The 14389-nt window shown below is 45.3% G+C and overlaps 1 protein-coding gene across 5 annotated transcripts in view; it reads left to right on the top strand.

The window, feature by feature from the left end:
• SFSWAP (splicing factor SWAP) overlaps nucleotides 1-14389 on the top strand; it is a 108971-nt gene that overhangs the window by 53044 nt on the left and 41538 nt on the right. For all 5 annotated transcript variants that reach the window (XM_032228793.1, XM_032228792.1, XM_032228797.1 and 2 more), the window contains 2 exons: nucleotides 4438-4671; nucleotides 13381-13571. In XM_032228793.1, the coding sequence (XP_032084684.1) occupies nucleotides 4438-4671; nucleotides 13381-13571 (425 nt within the window). The remainder of the gene's footprint in view (nucleotides 1-4437; nucleotides 4672-13380; nucleotides 13572-14389) is intronic.

The raw sequence follows: 14389 nt of genomic DNA, 5'->3' as shown, positions 1-14389 counted from the left end.
ACAGGAGCAAGTGAGGCGAGGAGGAAGAATCCCCCGCTACTACACCACCTCCGCCCCCTCCCCGAGTCAGCCATCCCCTCAGTGAACGCCTCCGCCTCTTTCTCCTTTCTCGCCTCAGTCGGCTCGCCTGGAAGCGAGGCGAGGAGGGGGCGGACCATGCGCTGGAAGCGGAGCCCTTGGAGGCCCTGGCGGCTTCCCCGGCGGTCGTTGCTGGCCGCTCTCTTCTTTTTCTCGCTGTCCTCCTCGGCTCAGTCGTCTCCGAGTTGCCCAGGGAGGGGCGGCGCACCCGGGACGGAGACGGCGCTTCCCCGCCCGGCCTTGGCTTGTGAGAAGGAACGGCGGGAGAGGTAGAGGGCGGGGGGTGGAAAAGCGGCGGTCTTGCCCACCCCTTCCCTGCCTCCCGCCCGCTCCAGTTGCCGCAGCCAGGGGTGGGGGCTCGGTGCCTGAAGTCTCTTGCCTCTCTTCCAAAATTTCGCCAACGGGCATCGGTGAAGCGCGCTCTTTCTCTTCCTCACAAAACACATTTCCTTTCCCCCCACGCGTAGTTATTGGCGATATGGACTCTTGGACTCTTACCCAGCCAGATCAGTATCAAACATTTCCCTGACCTCAGCAGAAGCTAGGTTTTTTCTTCTCCTTTCTCTCCTTAATACTGTATTCTTTTTACATTGCTATCCTCTGGCTTATTTAATTTTGCCCTTGCTCTTTTTATCTTTGACCTTGATTAATTCAGCTGTTTATTCCTTAAAATCTACATACAAAATGGAAGGTGGGATATGATTCAGGTGTTGAATTGGGAAGGTGGATTTAAAACAACGCCCCCCCACCCCTGCGCGCGCTCAGCGGGCCACGGTAAAATTATCAAAGGCTGACTGGTCCGCGGCGATAAAAAGGTTGGGGACCACTAATCTACTGTATCTATCTATATATCTATCATCTATCTCTATCTACCTACTGTCAGGTGTGCCTCCATTAATAACCAATAAAGAAAACTCCCAACTCCATTGTGGAATTAAGAATACTTTTACTGGTTATGAAAAGATAGCAGCGAAAGGAAAGCAAGTTCTGAGCCAGAAAGGCATGAACATGTATATATCAAATGATTACCCCGCACCCTCCCCCCAGTTACCCCAACCCAATGTCCAATCTGCAACTTCCTAAGCCGTCATGTGGGGTGCATCTTCAAAAAGCCTCATCAAGTTGGTATGTGAGATGGTTGGCCTTGATCAAGTCCAAACACAAGCAATCAGCATGTTCAGAAGATGGTGAGAACAAAACTCCCTTCTACATAACTCCTCCAGTACCATAAGATTCCCTTTCCAAATACCATAAGCCCCCACCCTCCCTGTTTCTATGGCAGGCAATAGCAAGCAAGTGAAGCAGAGGCTGACACCTACCTACTATCTTATCTATCTATCTTATCTCCCTATTTCATCTATGTACCTAGTTGTCTTATCTGTCTCATAAAATCATAAGGCCTGAATCAAACCTCATAGAATCGAACCTCAAGCCTTGCAGCACCCATAACATCTGGAGGCAAGCCGTTTCTACTCATTCATTGTTCTGTCGGGAAATTTCTCCTTAGTTCTAGTTGGATCTCTCTTTGATTACTTTCCACCCATTACATCTTGTCCTGCCCTCAGATGCTTTGGAGAAGTGGTTGACGATGTTGAAACGAATGTCAGGAAGGGGTCCCAGTTGTATTTTTTTTCCACAGACTGGCAGCCTAACCAGGTCCAAATGATGTCCCTACTACCTAAACAGAGGGTGGTTATTATTCAGGGGTAAAAACCCGGGTTAACGCCCTCCAAGTAGAAAAGCAGCTCTCATGAGTAATTGCAAATCATATAAAGGGCATTTCCAACTTAGTGGGCAGATACATCCACACGGTTTACTCCATCCCTTTAATAGAAAGTCAATTTACTAAAGATTTTTGTGTCCCTTCAAAAGCAACTGCGCTCTTTATCTCCGGGGGGGGGGGGTAGCATGCTTGGAAAGATACTTTCAGTTTTATATATATATTAATCCTCCCCCACTCTCGTTCTTTTAAGAGATATCTTTTGAAAAAATTAGACAGCAGGATGTACGGTCACAATATTTTCTTGTGTATTTTTATCCCGACGTGACAGCTAATTAGAGAGAACCACAAAAAACAAACAGATATCAGAGGGCTGTGCCAAGCTCCAGCACAATATGTCTATGGAGATTCTCAGTCCTCCAGGTCAAGATTGTCCCAAAGATGCCTTTTTTTCCCCCAAGAAGCAGCTGGACTTTTTGGTTTGTCTTTCAAAACGTCTCACTTCTCATCCAAGAAGCTTTTTCAGCTCTGACTGGATGGTGGGGAGTGGAAGGATTGATACTCCTTGCAGACAGCTGGTCATTTGCATCCTTTGAGAGCAGTGGTTCTCAACCTGTGGGTCGGGACCCTTTTGGGGGTCGAACGACCCTTTCACAGGGGTCGCCTAAGACCATAGGAAAACACTTTTTAAAAAAAAAATATGGAAAACATAAAATAATCTTATGGTTGTGGGTCACCAAAACATGAGGAACTGTATTAAAGGGTCGCGACATTAGGAAGGTTGAGACCCACTGTTTTAGAGGGTCTTTGAGGTCGCTTGGAGGTTTAGCTGTGTCCTCAGGGTCACCTGAGTGGTGCAAATGGGTGAGGAACTTTCTTGGCACTGTTGTCGATATACGTGTGGTTTTCTTTTTTTCTCCCCGATGGGATTCATGTCTAATTTCCTTGGCATTTCATCTTTCTTAAAACCTGCAGCCAGGGCAAAATAGTCCTCGACCTACGAACACAACTGAGCCCAACATTTTTGTTGCTAAGCGAGACAGTCGTTAAGTTAAGGACCTTTGCGACTTCAGCACAGTAGCAAAGGAGAGGCGTTTTAAGCCAGTGGTTGCAGCCTGATTCTGCTTTGCAATCAAGGGACCCCATGCTCTGATGCAAAACGGTCCTTCCAGATATCTGCCTGCAAATTTTGCACCTTGTAATCCCCATTTTCCATTTATATTGAGCAGTTCTGCTTTTCTTCTCCATTATGTCCAGGTGTCGTCCCCCGTCACCTCCGGACTACTAGCAAGCACAGGTTCCTCTAAGCTTGCTGGGGCCTCCCTTGTGCGTGCCAAGGAAGCTGTTTTGATTACCCAAAGGTCTTGGATGGATAACTGAGCTTACCCTTAATCCATAGAAAATAACTAGTTGTCTGAAGAATCCCAAAACTCCTGTGGAAAAACTTACTGCTTTAGTCCAAATAATGATGCGGCCAGGCGTGATACACTCAGAAGGGGATTCCATAGCATAATTCTGTTTTTGCAGAGGGAACATCCTTCTTTCATTCAAGGACCATATTTTTTTTGGGGGGGGGGGGTCTTTGGGGGAAACACATGGTTGCAAAGTATTAATAGGCCGAGGCAAAAATGGGTGGAGGGAACCGATTGCTTTCTGATATTTGCTTTCTGGGTTCATTTTTCTCCCTCTGTATCCTACCCTGGTCTGAACAGATTTTTTTTTCAAAAAGAAGAATTGCAATTCAGCCAAGGGCAGCACGAACGAAGCTGGGGGTGGCATCCTCCTCTGTTCTATGAAACCAGGGGTCAACAACCTTTAACACTCAAACTGGAAGGCCCCCCCCCCCCATCTCTAGTTAAATTCTGGAGCCGATTGGAAGTCCGTTTCCCCCACCATAGAGTCTCCTCCTAGCGCAGCATCCTTTTTCCTCTACCTTTCCTAACCAAAAAACCTATCAGTTGTGGAGCTGACCGGCAACAGGGAGCCGCAGCAGAGGGATGAAAGAGCCACATGCGGCTCCAGAGCCAACCCTTGTATTTCTGTTCTTCCTATCTCACCTCCTATCCCAATAAAAAAAACCTTGGCAACTTGCAGTAAAAATATTTATTTATTTATATCCTGCCTTTTATTTTATTGTTTACAAATAACTCAAGCTGGCAAAGATATCTGGCAAAGTTTCCTCCTTCACAACAGCAACCCTGTGAGATGACGTGAGCTGAGAGAAGGAATGGCCCAAAGTCACTCAAACAGCTTTTATGGCTAAGGCAGGACTAAAACTCACCATTTCCTGATTGATCTAAAATTACCCAGCCATCTATCATGGCTCAGATGGGACTAGAATTCACAGTTGCCTGGCAATTGACCTAAAGTCACCCCGCTAACTTTCATTCCTAAGGTGGGACTAGAACTCACCTTCTCCTAGTGATTGACCCAAATTTACCCAGCCAGCGATCACAGCTAAGATGGGACTAGAATACACAGTCGCCTGGCGATTGACCTAAAGTCACCCCGCTAACTTTCATTCCTAAGATTGGGACAAGAACTCACCGTCTCCTGTTTCCTAGCCAGCCACCTCAACCACCAAACAGTTTTCAACTTTGCAGTGACTGCTTTACAGATAATCCTTTCCTCTCCCACAGTGTCATTTGCACCCATCAGCTTTGCAATCCGGGCCAAAGAAAACGACATGCTCCCCTTGGAGAAGAACCGGGTGAAGCTCGATGACGATAGTGATGAGGAGGAGGAAGAAGGCAAAGAGGGCCAGGAGAACGCCAGTAGCACCTCCAACAGCGCCGCCCTCCTGGCCCCCTCCAGCAGTGCCCCGGAAGAAAAAAAGCCGCAGCTGACCCAGGAAGAGCTGGAAGCCAAGCAAGGTAAGAATTGTACGGTCTGGACCGACTGGGATTTATAAGAGCTGTGGTGGCACAGTGGTTAGAGTGAGTACTGCAGGCTACTTCTGTTGATCACCGGCTGCCAGCAGTTTGGCAGTTCAAATCTCTCCAGGCTGACCCATCCTTCTGAGGTGGGCCAAATGAGAATCCAGATTGTTGGGGGCAAGAGGCTGAGTCTGTAAACTGCTTAGGGAGGGTTGTAAACGCACTGTGAAGCGGTACATAAGTCTTAAGTCAGTGTTTCTCAACTTTGGCAAGTTTAAGGCCTGTGGACTTGAACTCCCAGAATTCCCCAGCCAGCGTTGAAGTCCACAGGACTTAAAGTCGCCAAGGTTGAGAAACAGTGATCTAAGTGCTATTACTAGTGTTGTTGTTCTTCCTTCCTTCCTTCCTTTCCTTCCTCCCTGTGCATATTGGTTACAATGAAGTATTGCAGGCTAATTCTGCCCACTGCCAACGATTTGATCCTCACCGCTGAAGGTTAACTCAACCTTCTATCCTTCCAAGGTGGGTAAAATGAGGATCTATATTGTTGGGGACAAGAGGCTAACTCTGTAAACCGCTTAGACAGGGCTGCAAAGCACTGCGAAGCAGTATATAAGTCTAAGTGCTATTGCTATATATCACCCCGTTTGAAAGCTAATTCTGCATAGACGGGGCCAAAGCATTGCTAAAAAGGGGCAACGGAAAGAGAGCAGAAGAAATACGAGTCTCTGTATTAATTGATATACCAATGTCAGTGGAGATTCTGAGTCCTCCAGGTCATGGTTGTCCCAAAGGTGCTTTTTTTTTTCCAAGAGGCAACTGGACTGTCAGGTTTTTCCTTTTGAAGACATTTCTCATCCCAGAAGCTTCTTCAGCTCTGACTGGATGGTGTGGGAACGAAAGGATTTATATTCCTTGCAGAAGGCTGGTCATTTGCATTCTTTTAGAGAGTCATTGAGGTCACTTGGAGGTTTATCTGTGCCCTCGGGGTCCTGAGTGGTGCTCCTGGTTCTTGTAGTCTGCAATTTTTCTGTCTGGAAATCCATTCCTTCTCCCACCCCATTCGAAGGGTCTTAGTAAATTGTATGGCTAAAAGTCTATAGCCATCCCAGAAGCTTCTTCAGCTCTGAGTGGATGGTGGGGAATGGAAGGATTTATACTGCTTGCAGAGAGCTGGTCATTTGCATCCTTTTAGAGGGTCGTTGAGGCCCCTTGGAGGTTTGTCTGTCTCTAGTGTCACCTGAGTATGGTAGTGCAAATGGCTTTAAGGCCTTCTTGGAACTGCTGAAAGGACCGTTTTGTGGAGCTGTGCTTCCTGCAGGATGTTTTTTGCCCTGTGTCCCTTCCCTTTTGAAGACAGGCGCAGGCTATTGGGGATGATTCAGTGTTGCCTGCATCTCAAACTGAAGTGCAAATGGTTCTTATAGTCTGCAATTTTTTCTGGAGATCCATTCATACTCCCACACCATTCAAAGGGAGTTCATCCAAAGTGCATAGCTAAAATTCTGTGGAGATGCCCAGTCCTCCAAGTCATGGTTGTCCCAAAGATGCTTTTTCAAGAGGCAGCTGGACTTTCTTGTTTTTTTTTTCTTTGGAGGACGTTCAGCCAAGCGCTTATTTTGGGGGTCAAAAGAAAATTAGACACTCTTATTTTCGGGGAAACACGGTAACTGCGAAAGCTATAAGTCAGTGAAGCACGCTATTACATGAAGCAGTGAGTTTTGTTTCAGTAAAGGTTTTGAAAGCGAACATCCTACATTGTACCACACATGCCCAGAATCATTAAAATACTAGCTCTTTAATGAAGCATTAAATCTACTGCGTGCCTCCTCTGAGGAGGGAACCATACCTATGTTCTAACCAAGATCAATGCAATCAAGAGTGAAATGCCAATGTGTAGCACACCAGAACGGTCTTCTCCATTGACCATATCTAGGCTCGAGGCAAGTCCTTCATTCCATGCTTCCCCGATCAAAGGTTCGTAGAGTTGAAAGGGACCTTAGAGAAAGCATTACCAAGCAAGTATAAATATATATATATATATATTTTAAGTAAACAGGAACCTCATATGACTAGTCAAAAGAGACCAGCCATACAATGTCAGGCATACATAACCAGGAGCATTCATACGCAGGAAACCTCACTTCAGACAAATGGATATCCAACATCTTCTTAAAAACGTCCAGTGTTGGAGCATTCACAACTTCTGGAGACAAATTGTTCCACTGATTAATTGTTCTCACTGTCAGGAATTTTCTCCTTAGTTCTAAGTTGCTTTTCTCCTTGATTAGTTTCCACCCATTGCTTCTTATCCTGCCCTCGTGTGCTTTGGAGAATAGCTTGACTCCATCTTCTTTGTGGCAGCCCCTCAAATACTGGAAAACTGCTATCATGTCACTCCTAGTCCTTCTCTTCACTAGACTAGCCATGCTCAGTTCCTGCAACTATTTTTGTATGTTTTAGCCTCCAGTCCCCTAATCATGTTTGTTGCTCTTCTCTGCACTCTTTCTAGAGTCTCAACATCTTTTTGACGGCGACCAAAACTGAATGCAGTATTTCAAATGTGGCTTTATCAAGCCTTATAAAGTGGCATTAACCCTTCATGGGATCTTGATTCTATCCCTCTGTTTATGCAGCCTAGAACTGTGTTGGCTTTTTTGGCAGCTGCTGTACATGGCTGGCTCCTATTTAAATGGTTATCTACCAGGACTCCAAGATCCCTCTCACAGTTACACAGTTTATGACGGTTGCAATGTCCCCGGATGTGAACACCTTTTGCGACCTTCTGACACTCAAAGTCAGTGGAGGAGCCAGGTTCACTTAACAACTGTATTAACTAACTGAACAACTGCAGTGATTCACTTAACAATGGTGGCAACAAAGATTGTCAAAAGGAGAAAAGTTTACTTAATAACTGTCTCATTTAGCAACAGAGCTCCATTGTGGTTTTAAAGTTGAGGATTACCTGTATGAAACAGCAATGCTGGCTTATTTTATACAAAGGTAGCCATCGCACACGAAATGTACTTGCAAGTAAAATAACCGAGCCATTCATGGTCCTTGACATTTGATATATCAGACACAAAATAAATGAGGCAGAGGAGGAGAGGAAACGTTACTCTCCTTTCCATTTTTCCTTTCCTGAAAGAATGGCGCCAGGTGATAATTAAATCTGCATTTATGTGTGTCTAATTCAATAAAACGCAGCAGCGTAATTTGATAAGGAAAGTCTCACGAAGCAGCCACAGTGATAGGGTTGACTTTGAGCTGCTGCAAAGACTCCTCCACAAAGTGCAAACATATGATTGCTAATTAAAAAAATGTGTGAAGTCATTTGCAAATAAAATTACCTGTTTTTCAGTGTGTGTATGTGTGTGTCTGTGTTTGTATGTATGTATGTATGTATACATACATACATACATACATACATACATACCTACCTATCTACCTACCTACCTACCTACCTACCTACCTACCTACTAGCTGGATACCTGTGCTTTGCAACAAAACTATGTGATCAGGCAATGCAGGAGAAATCCTGTTCAATCCATTGGCTCAGTGGTGGTTGGTGATTGAAACACATAAGGGAATATCGTTCCCGCCACCTTGAGTCCGAAACCAGTTCCATAAGTGGAAGACGTAGACATTTTGGTGAGGTACCGACATTTAATACTGTAAGGAGCCCTAATGTGAGGCAACTGGCAGTTGGAACAGAGCTGTTCTTAGGTGAGGAGGGGGAGTAGAATTTCTTAACTCCTTAGCATCAGAGCGTGTTACTATAAGGCAACTGGCAGTTGGACCAGAGTTCTTTGCAGGTGAGGAGGGGGAGTAGAACTCCTTAGCATCAGAGCATGTTAATTACTGTATAAGAAATACTAATGATCTGATAGTCATTTCGAAAAATCCTTTCTTGGCAAGCACCTAGAAGCCAAGAGAAACATGCGTGCCAAATTTCAAGTTTGCAAGCTTTACGATTCTGGAGATTTTGTGATGTCATGTGAGTGGCATTTTGCTTTTATATATATAGATATATCCTACAAGAAGTTTTAAAGGGCAGAGAGAGGGTATCAGGTTCCAGAGGCAGAGAATTACTGCTCAGTACTTTATCCCATGTCTGCAGGTTAAAAAAAAGGAAGACATGGCAGTCTGAATTTCAGGGGAAATCATTCTCCTCCTTTCATATTCGGAAAATAGACAATATTTTAAAATACTGTTTACAAATCTTGATAAAGTCCCTTTTTAATATCCTCTCACAGATGTACATCAGCACTAAAGACACCAAAGCCCATTTCGTTTGTAAAATACCAATGAAATGCGAAGCTTGCTGGGAAACCAGACATAACAGAGTTCACTATATTTTTTTTAATGGTTCTGTTTAAACCCAGATCATTAATCCAGGAAGTGTGAATGGATGCCCTAAATCAGGGGTGTCAAACTCGATTTCATTAAGAGCCAGATTGGGTTTGTGTTTGACTCTGTGGGGGTGTGGAGGGTGTGGCCATGGTGGGCGAGGCCAGCTTGACGTCACTCATGTTGGCGGTGCAGGTGGTGAGCCAAGCGCTCTCCAAATGAAAACGGCCCCCCAAGCTCTGCTTTCAGCTCCGACAGCCTCCTGCAACCCTCTGCCAGCCAAAACGGAGCTCAGGAAGGCCGCAAGTAACTCTCCCAAGCTCCGTTTTCATTGGCAGAAGCACCGCAGGCCAGTCCTTCACTGTTTCCCGGGCAGCCCTGCTGGCCAGATCTAAGCACCCCGCGGACCGAATCCATGCCCCAGGCCTTGAGTTTGACACCCCTGACCTAAATTATACAGAATATTCTTATTAATAAATGTTGCACATGCCAAGGCCACTCAGAGTTGTCTCCAACCACAGTATGGGCGGCATATGAATTTAAGAAAAACAATACATGAAATATAAAGTGGCTTCCAGAGGGGTTCAAATACACCATTTGAATAACTCCACATTATGAGAAATCATCTGACTCTGGGGGGCTAAGTCAACCCATAGCAATAGCCCTTAGACTTTTATACCACTTCATAGTGTTTTTACAGCCCTCTCTAAGCGGTTTACAGAGTCCGCATATTGCCCCAACTATCTGGTCCTCGTTTTATTGACCTTGGAAGGATGGAAGTCTGAGTCAACGTTGACATGGTCAGGATCGAACTCCCAGCAGTGGGCAGAATTACCCTGCAATACTGCATTCATACCACTGAATTAGGAAGGGAGGGAGGGCAGGAAGAGCAATACCACTGTTTCACAGTGCTTTACAGCCCACTTTAAGCGGTTTGAAAAGTCGGCATCGTGCCTCCAACGATCTGGGTCCTCATTTTACCAACCTTGGATGAATGGAAGACTGAATCGCCCTTGAGCTGGTGAGAATCAAACTGCTAGCAGTGGGCAGAGTTAGCCTGCAATACTGCATTTCTAACCATTGCGCCACCACGGCTCTAGAACTATTTAATAGAATCAAAATATTATATGCAAGCAAACATAAGGAAATGGTTTTTAAAAGTGCATTGACAAACTGTACAAGAAGCCTTAATTCATTTAAGCCACAGCTCTTTTACATGTGTGGGTGTATTCAGGAGAGTTTATTTTACCAGGGCAGGGCAGCGATTATAAATGGCAGGAAGCCCTTTAATTAATTGTGACTTATAGCTCCAACCAAGTAATGATTCAGAGGCAGGTCGTGTCCAGGGGCAGACATCTGAACGGTCGGTCTCCGCTTTGGAAACACAAAGTCCTGTGTTGGTTTGGTTCTTGGCAGTTATTCCCCTGCATGTTTTCCTCCCATTTTGTTCAAAAAACCGGCAGCGCCAACAATGTCGCAATGGCCTTACCGGGACCGTGCATTCACTCCTCCACAAGGCATTCTTGAGTGATTTAAGCCTCATCCACCGTCCATCCACACTTAAAACGTGGAGGGCACCATTGCCTGATAAAATCAATGGTCTTTTTTCTTCTTCTCTTTTTCCCAGCAACCCATGCTAAGAGAAGCATTCATAACATGACATGGCTTAAACACACATTTTGCCATTGTTACATGCACAAACACACAGAGGCTACTTTAATTAGCACAGCTAGTGACAAGGAAAGCTGTTGAGCGTGCCGCTAACGGGACTTGCATGCTAACCCCCCTTCTGTCTCCATCGCTTGGTTCTAGCACAGCGTCAGAAAAAGTCTGCGTAAGCAGAAAACATTTCCATGGTAATTGTACCCATCGTAGAAGAGGCAGGGAGCTGCAACAACTAAGAAATAATTAGAATAAGAAATAATTAGCAAGGCAAGACGCACATGACGGCAGTCAGGGAGAATGTTTAACTTAGTTTAGAAAGTAGTTCTCAGAAGTATTGTTTTCCACCTCTCCAATTTATGCCCCAATTAATCTTCCCCTGTATTGTATAATGCTTAAATTTCCTTTAACCTTGAGTCTCTGCTTGGCCTTGGAGGTAGCTGGGTTACCTGCCTTCTGCTTTGTTCATCCAGCATTAGGGCAGAGTTGTGTTCTTTGAATTTTTGCAATGCAAAAAAATAAATTAAGCTCAATCTTTAGCTTAATAGGAGATGGTGAGAACAGTTCTGCATGAGAGCCAGAAAAAGAGAGACCATAGATTAGGAATTGCCATGTTGCACACCTCTGGACCCAGCCTAAATCTGTCCTGATTTAGGCTTCCCCAAAAAGCACGAAGCAGATTCCTGGTCCTGGCAAAACCCCTTTTATTAAACGAATGTGAATGCCTCTCATTCACATTTAGCAAAGGCCTGGCAAACAGTCTTTCAAAGGTGAACTTATGACCACAGGCCTTATCTATCTTGGAAAGCTGCCATGTAAATATTTTCCAAATGAGGTGCTGTGCAAGGAAAGACTGGGCACAGAGTCTCTGAGATTCACAGACAGATCTTCACACTTCTGAAACGAACGAATGAATAGATTGTTTCCTACAAAAGCCCCCCTCCCCTTTCGCTCCTCTTTTATTTCCTCTGGAAGGGGCCATTCACCTTCCACCTGTGGCTTTACTCCCAAGTTGACCCTGATTTCTGAGCTGTTCTTCTAGCAGCTCTGCACATGCGCACAATGGGAATAGGCTCCAGCTGTTCTTCTGCCCCACTGATGTCCAACTCCAAAGGCAGCTGATAACTGTCGGACAGCCCTGACCGCCTCTCTGCCTCCGACCCAGAGCCCTCATCAGAGCCCCAGACTCCAGGACTGGCCCATGTTCCTCCCCAACCTCCTCACTGTCTGAATCTGCAGCCAGCTCTGCTGGCCGCTGATGGGCCACAACAAAACCTTAGTTCTGTTGCCTTTTTCTGCCTTAGTTCTTAATAGCCAGGATCTAATGGTTACTCCCACATTCCAGCTTGCTCTGTCCTGAGTGAGGCTCTCTTTTTTCAAAGTCTTGCCCCAGCCTTGTTTGAGTTCTTTCTGTAGTTCTATTCGTAGCTCCATCTCAAGAGATCTGCTGCTCCTTCAGAATGTCTCCCCGGTCATGCCTAACATCTGGATGCCTCCAGTAGAAAAGAATGTTTGTAGTTCGGGGTTCTTAATAGTCTCTGAGCTCGGAAACACCTGTGGGTGTTTCATGACCTAAATGTTCTATCTAGGCTTTTCAAGAGCGTGAAGCAACTACTTGTCCTGACAAAAACCCCTTTTATTAATTGACTGTGAATTCTGCTCATTCGCATGCAGCAAAGACTTTCAAGGGAAGATTTACAGTCACAGACCTTATCTGGCTTGGAGAGCTGCCAGGCTATGTCTGCAAAACTTGGCAAGGAGTCTCGGAGAGTCAGGAACCAATTAAGCGAATTAACAGTCTCCTGCAAAAGCCCCCTCCCCTTTTGCTCCTCTTTTATTTCCTCTGGGAGGGGCCAGTCACCTTCCACCTGTGGCTTTACTCCCAAGTCGGCCCTTGTTCCTTAGCTGTTCCCTTCTCCTGGCAGCTCTGCGCATGCGCAAACTGGGAACAGGCTCCAGCTGTTCTTCTGCCCCACTGATCTCCAACTCTGAAGGCAGCTGATAACTGTCGGACGGCCCTGGCCCCCTCTCTGCCTCTGATGCAGAGCCCTCGTCAGACTACAGGACCGGCCCATGTTCCTCCCCAACCTCCTCACTGTTGGAATCTGCTGCCACAACACTAACTAGGTAACATCATCAGTGCTAGAAGGGGATGGGGTTTTCAGAGTGGAGAAGGAGCGGAGGAGGTCTGTAGGGTCCTTAGTGCTCTCTGAGCTTGGTGGTTTCCTTGCAAACATTTCATTACCCAACTAGATAACTTCCATCGGTGCTAGGAGGGAGTGGGGTTTGTTCTCTGTTTAGTCTCTGTCTCACTCCCTGATAACCTTTTCTCAGAATTTATGGCAGCTTCATCTTTGCTATTTTGTCTTAGTCCTTTGTTCTTTTGTTAGCTAATGAAAAGCCGTCTTTGTAAACCCCTGCTGTTTGATGTTTTTAGAGCAGTCACAGCACTTCGTATTCTTTCTTTCTTTTTTTTAAAGAAACTTTTGTTCTGCCTCTTACACATTTTTAAGGTGTTCTTCCAAACACTATTTAAAAGGCCATGTAAGTTTTGGATGGTGGTGTTTTGTTTTTTTATTAAGTTGCCTGATTTTTCAGACGATCATGCAGCTTGGCGTTAAGAAACGGTTGGATCTCCAAACATCTTAAGTTAAATGACGGTCTCTTCTCTTTTTCCTCCTCCACCACCACCAGCAAAACAGAAATTGGAAGACCGATTGGCGGCTGCAGCCAGAGAAAAACTAGCCCAGGCTTCCAAAGAATCGAAAGAGAAGCAGCTTCAAGCAGAACGGAAGAGAAAAGCTGCCCTCTTTTTGCAGAATCTGAAGAATCCACTGGCAGACATGGAAGTTGAAAAAATGGAGGAAAGTGCCTTTAACCTAGAGGTGAGCAAAAGAGACATGGTTAACACCGCAGTGGGAGTTTGTCATGGCAGGTGGGGAAAACCTTGAGAGAGGGGACAAAGAGATAGCAATAGCAATAGCACTTAGGCTTATATACCGCTTCATAGTGCTTTTACAGCCCTCTCTAAGCGGTTTAATGCTTTGGGTGAGCATAAGCTAGAGCAATTCACCAGAAAAAAAATACAGTCCTTAATTAGCTTTACAATGTGAAGAAAATGAATTACAAACTAACTGTGTAATTCATGACTTGCATCCCGTTAATTTGATGCAATGATGCATGAAGTTCAACTCCCCTTCTGTTTGTTGTTCAACACAACGTTTACCTCAATGCAGCTCAAACCTGGCTGAGATGGGAAGTCATCAAACTACAATTATAACCCAAATGGAACTGAAAGTTGCGTGGAATAATAGCAATAGCACTTAGATTTCTATACCACTTCACAGTGCTTTACAGCCCTCTCTAAGCAGTTTACAGCATTTGCCTGTTGCCCCCAACAATCTGGGTTCTCATTTTACACACCTTGGAAGGACGGAAGTCTGAGTCAGCCTTGAGCCTGGTGAGATTCAAACTGCCAAACTGCAGCTAGCAGTCAGCTGAAGTAGCCTGCAGTACTGCTCTCTAATCATTGCATTACCTCGGCTCACGCTGCCAAGGGAAGTGTTAGATAAGAGACTGCATAGCTCAGAACTGCATACAAGATGGAGAAAGATGCTCAGAAGGGACCCTCCCTAGTTTCTCAAGCTGTAAAGGGGGTGGCTGTAATGGTAGTGTAGGAAAGGCCTCAGGAGATGAAGGGAAG

Source organism: Thamnophis elegans, chromosome 13, assembly GCF_009769535.1.
Source record: "Thamnophis elegans isolate rThaEle1 chromosome 13, rThaEle1.pri, whole genome shotgun sequence".
Taxonomy (NCBI): domain Eukaryota; kingdom Metazoa; phylum Chordata; class Lepidosauria; order Squamata; family Colubridae; genus Thamnophis; species Thamnophis elegans.
Note: the sequence above shows the minus strand (reverse complement) of the source record. Positions and strands in the feature narration are given on the sequence as shown.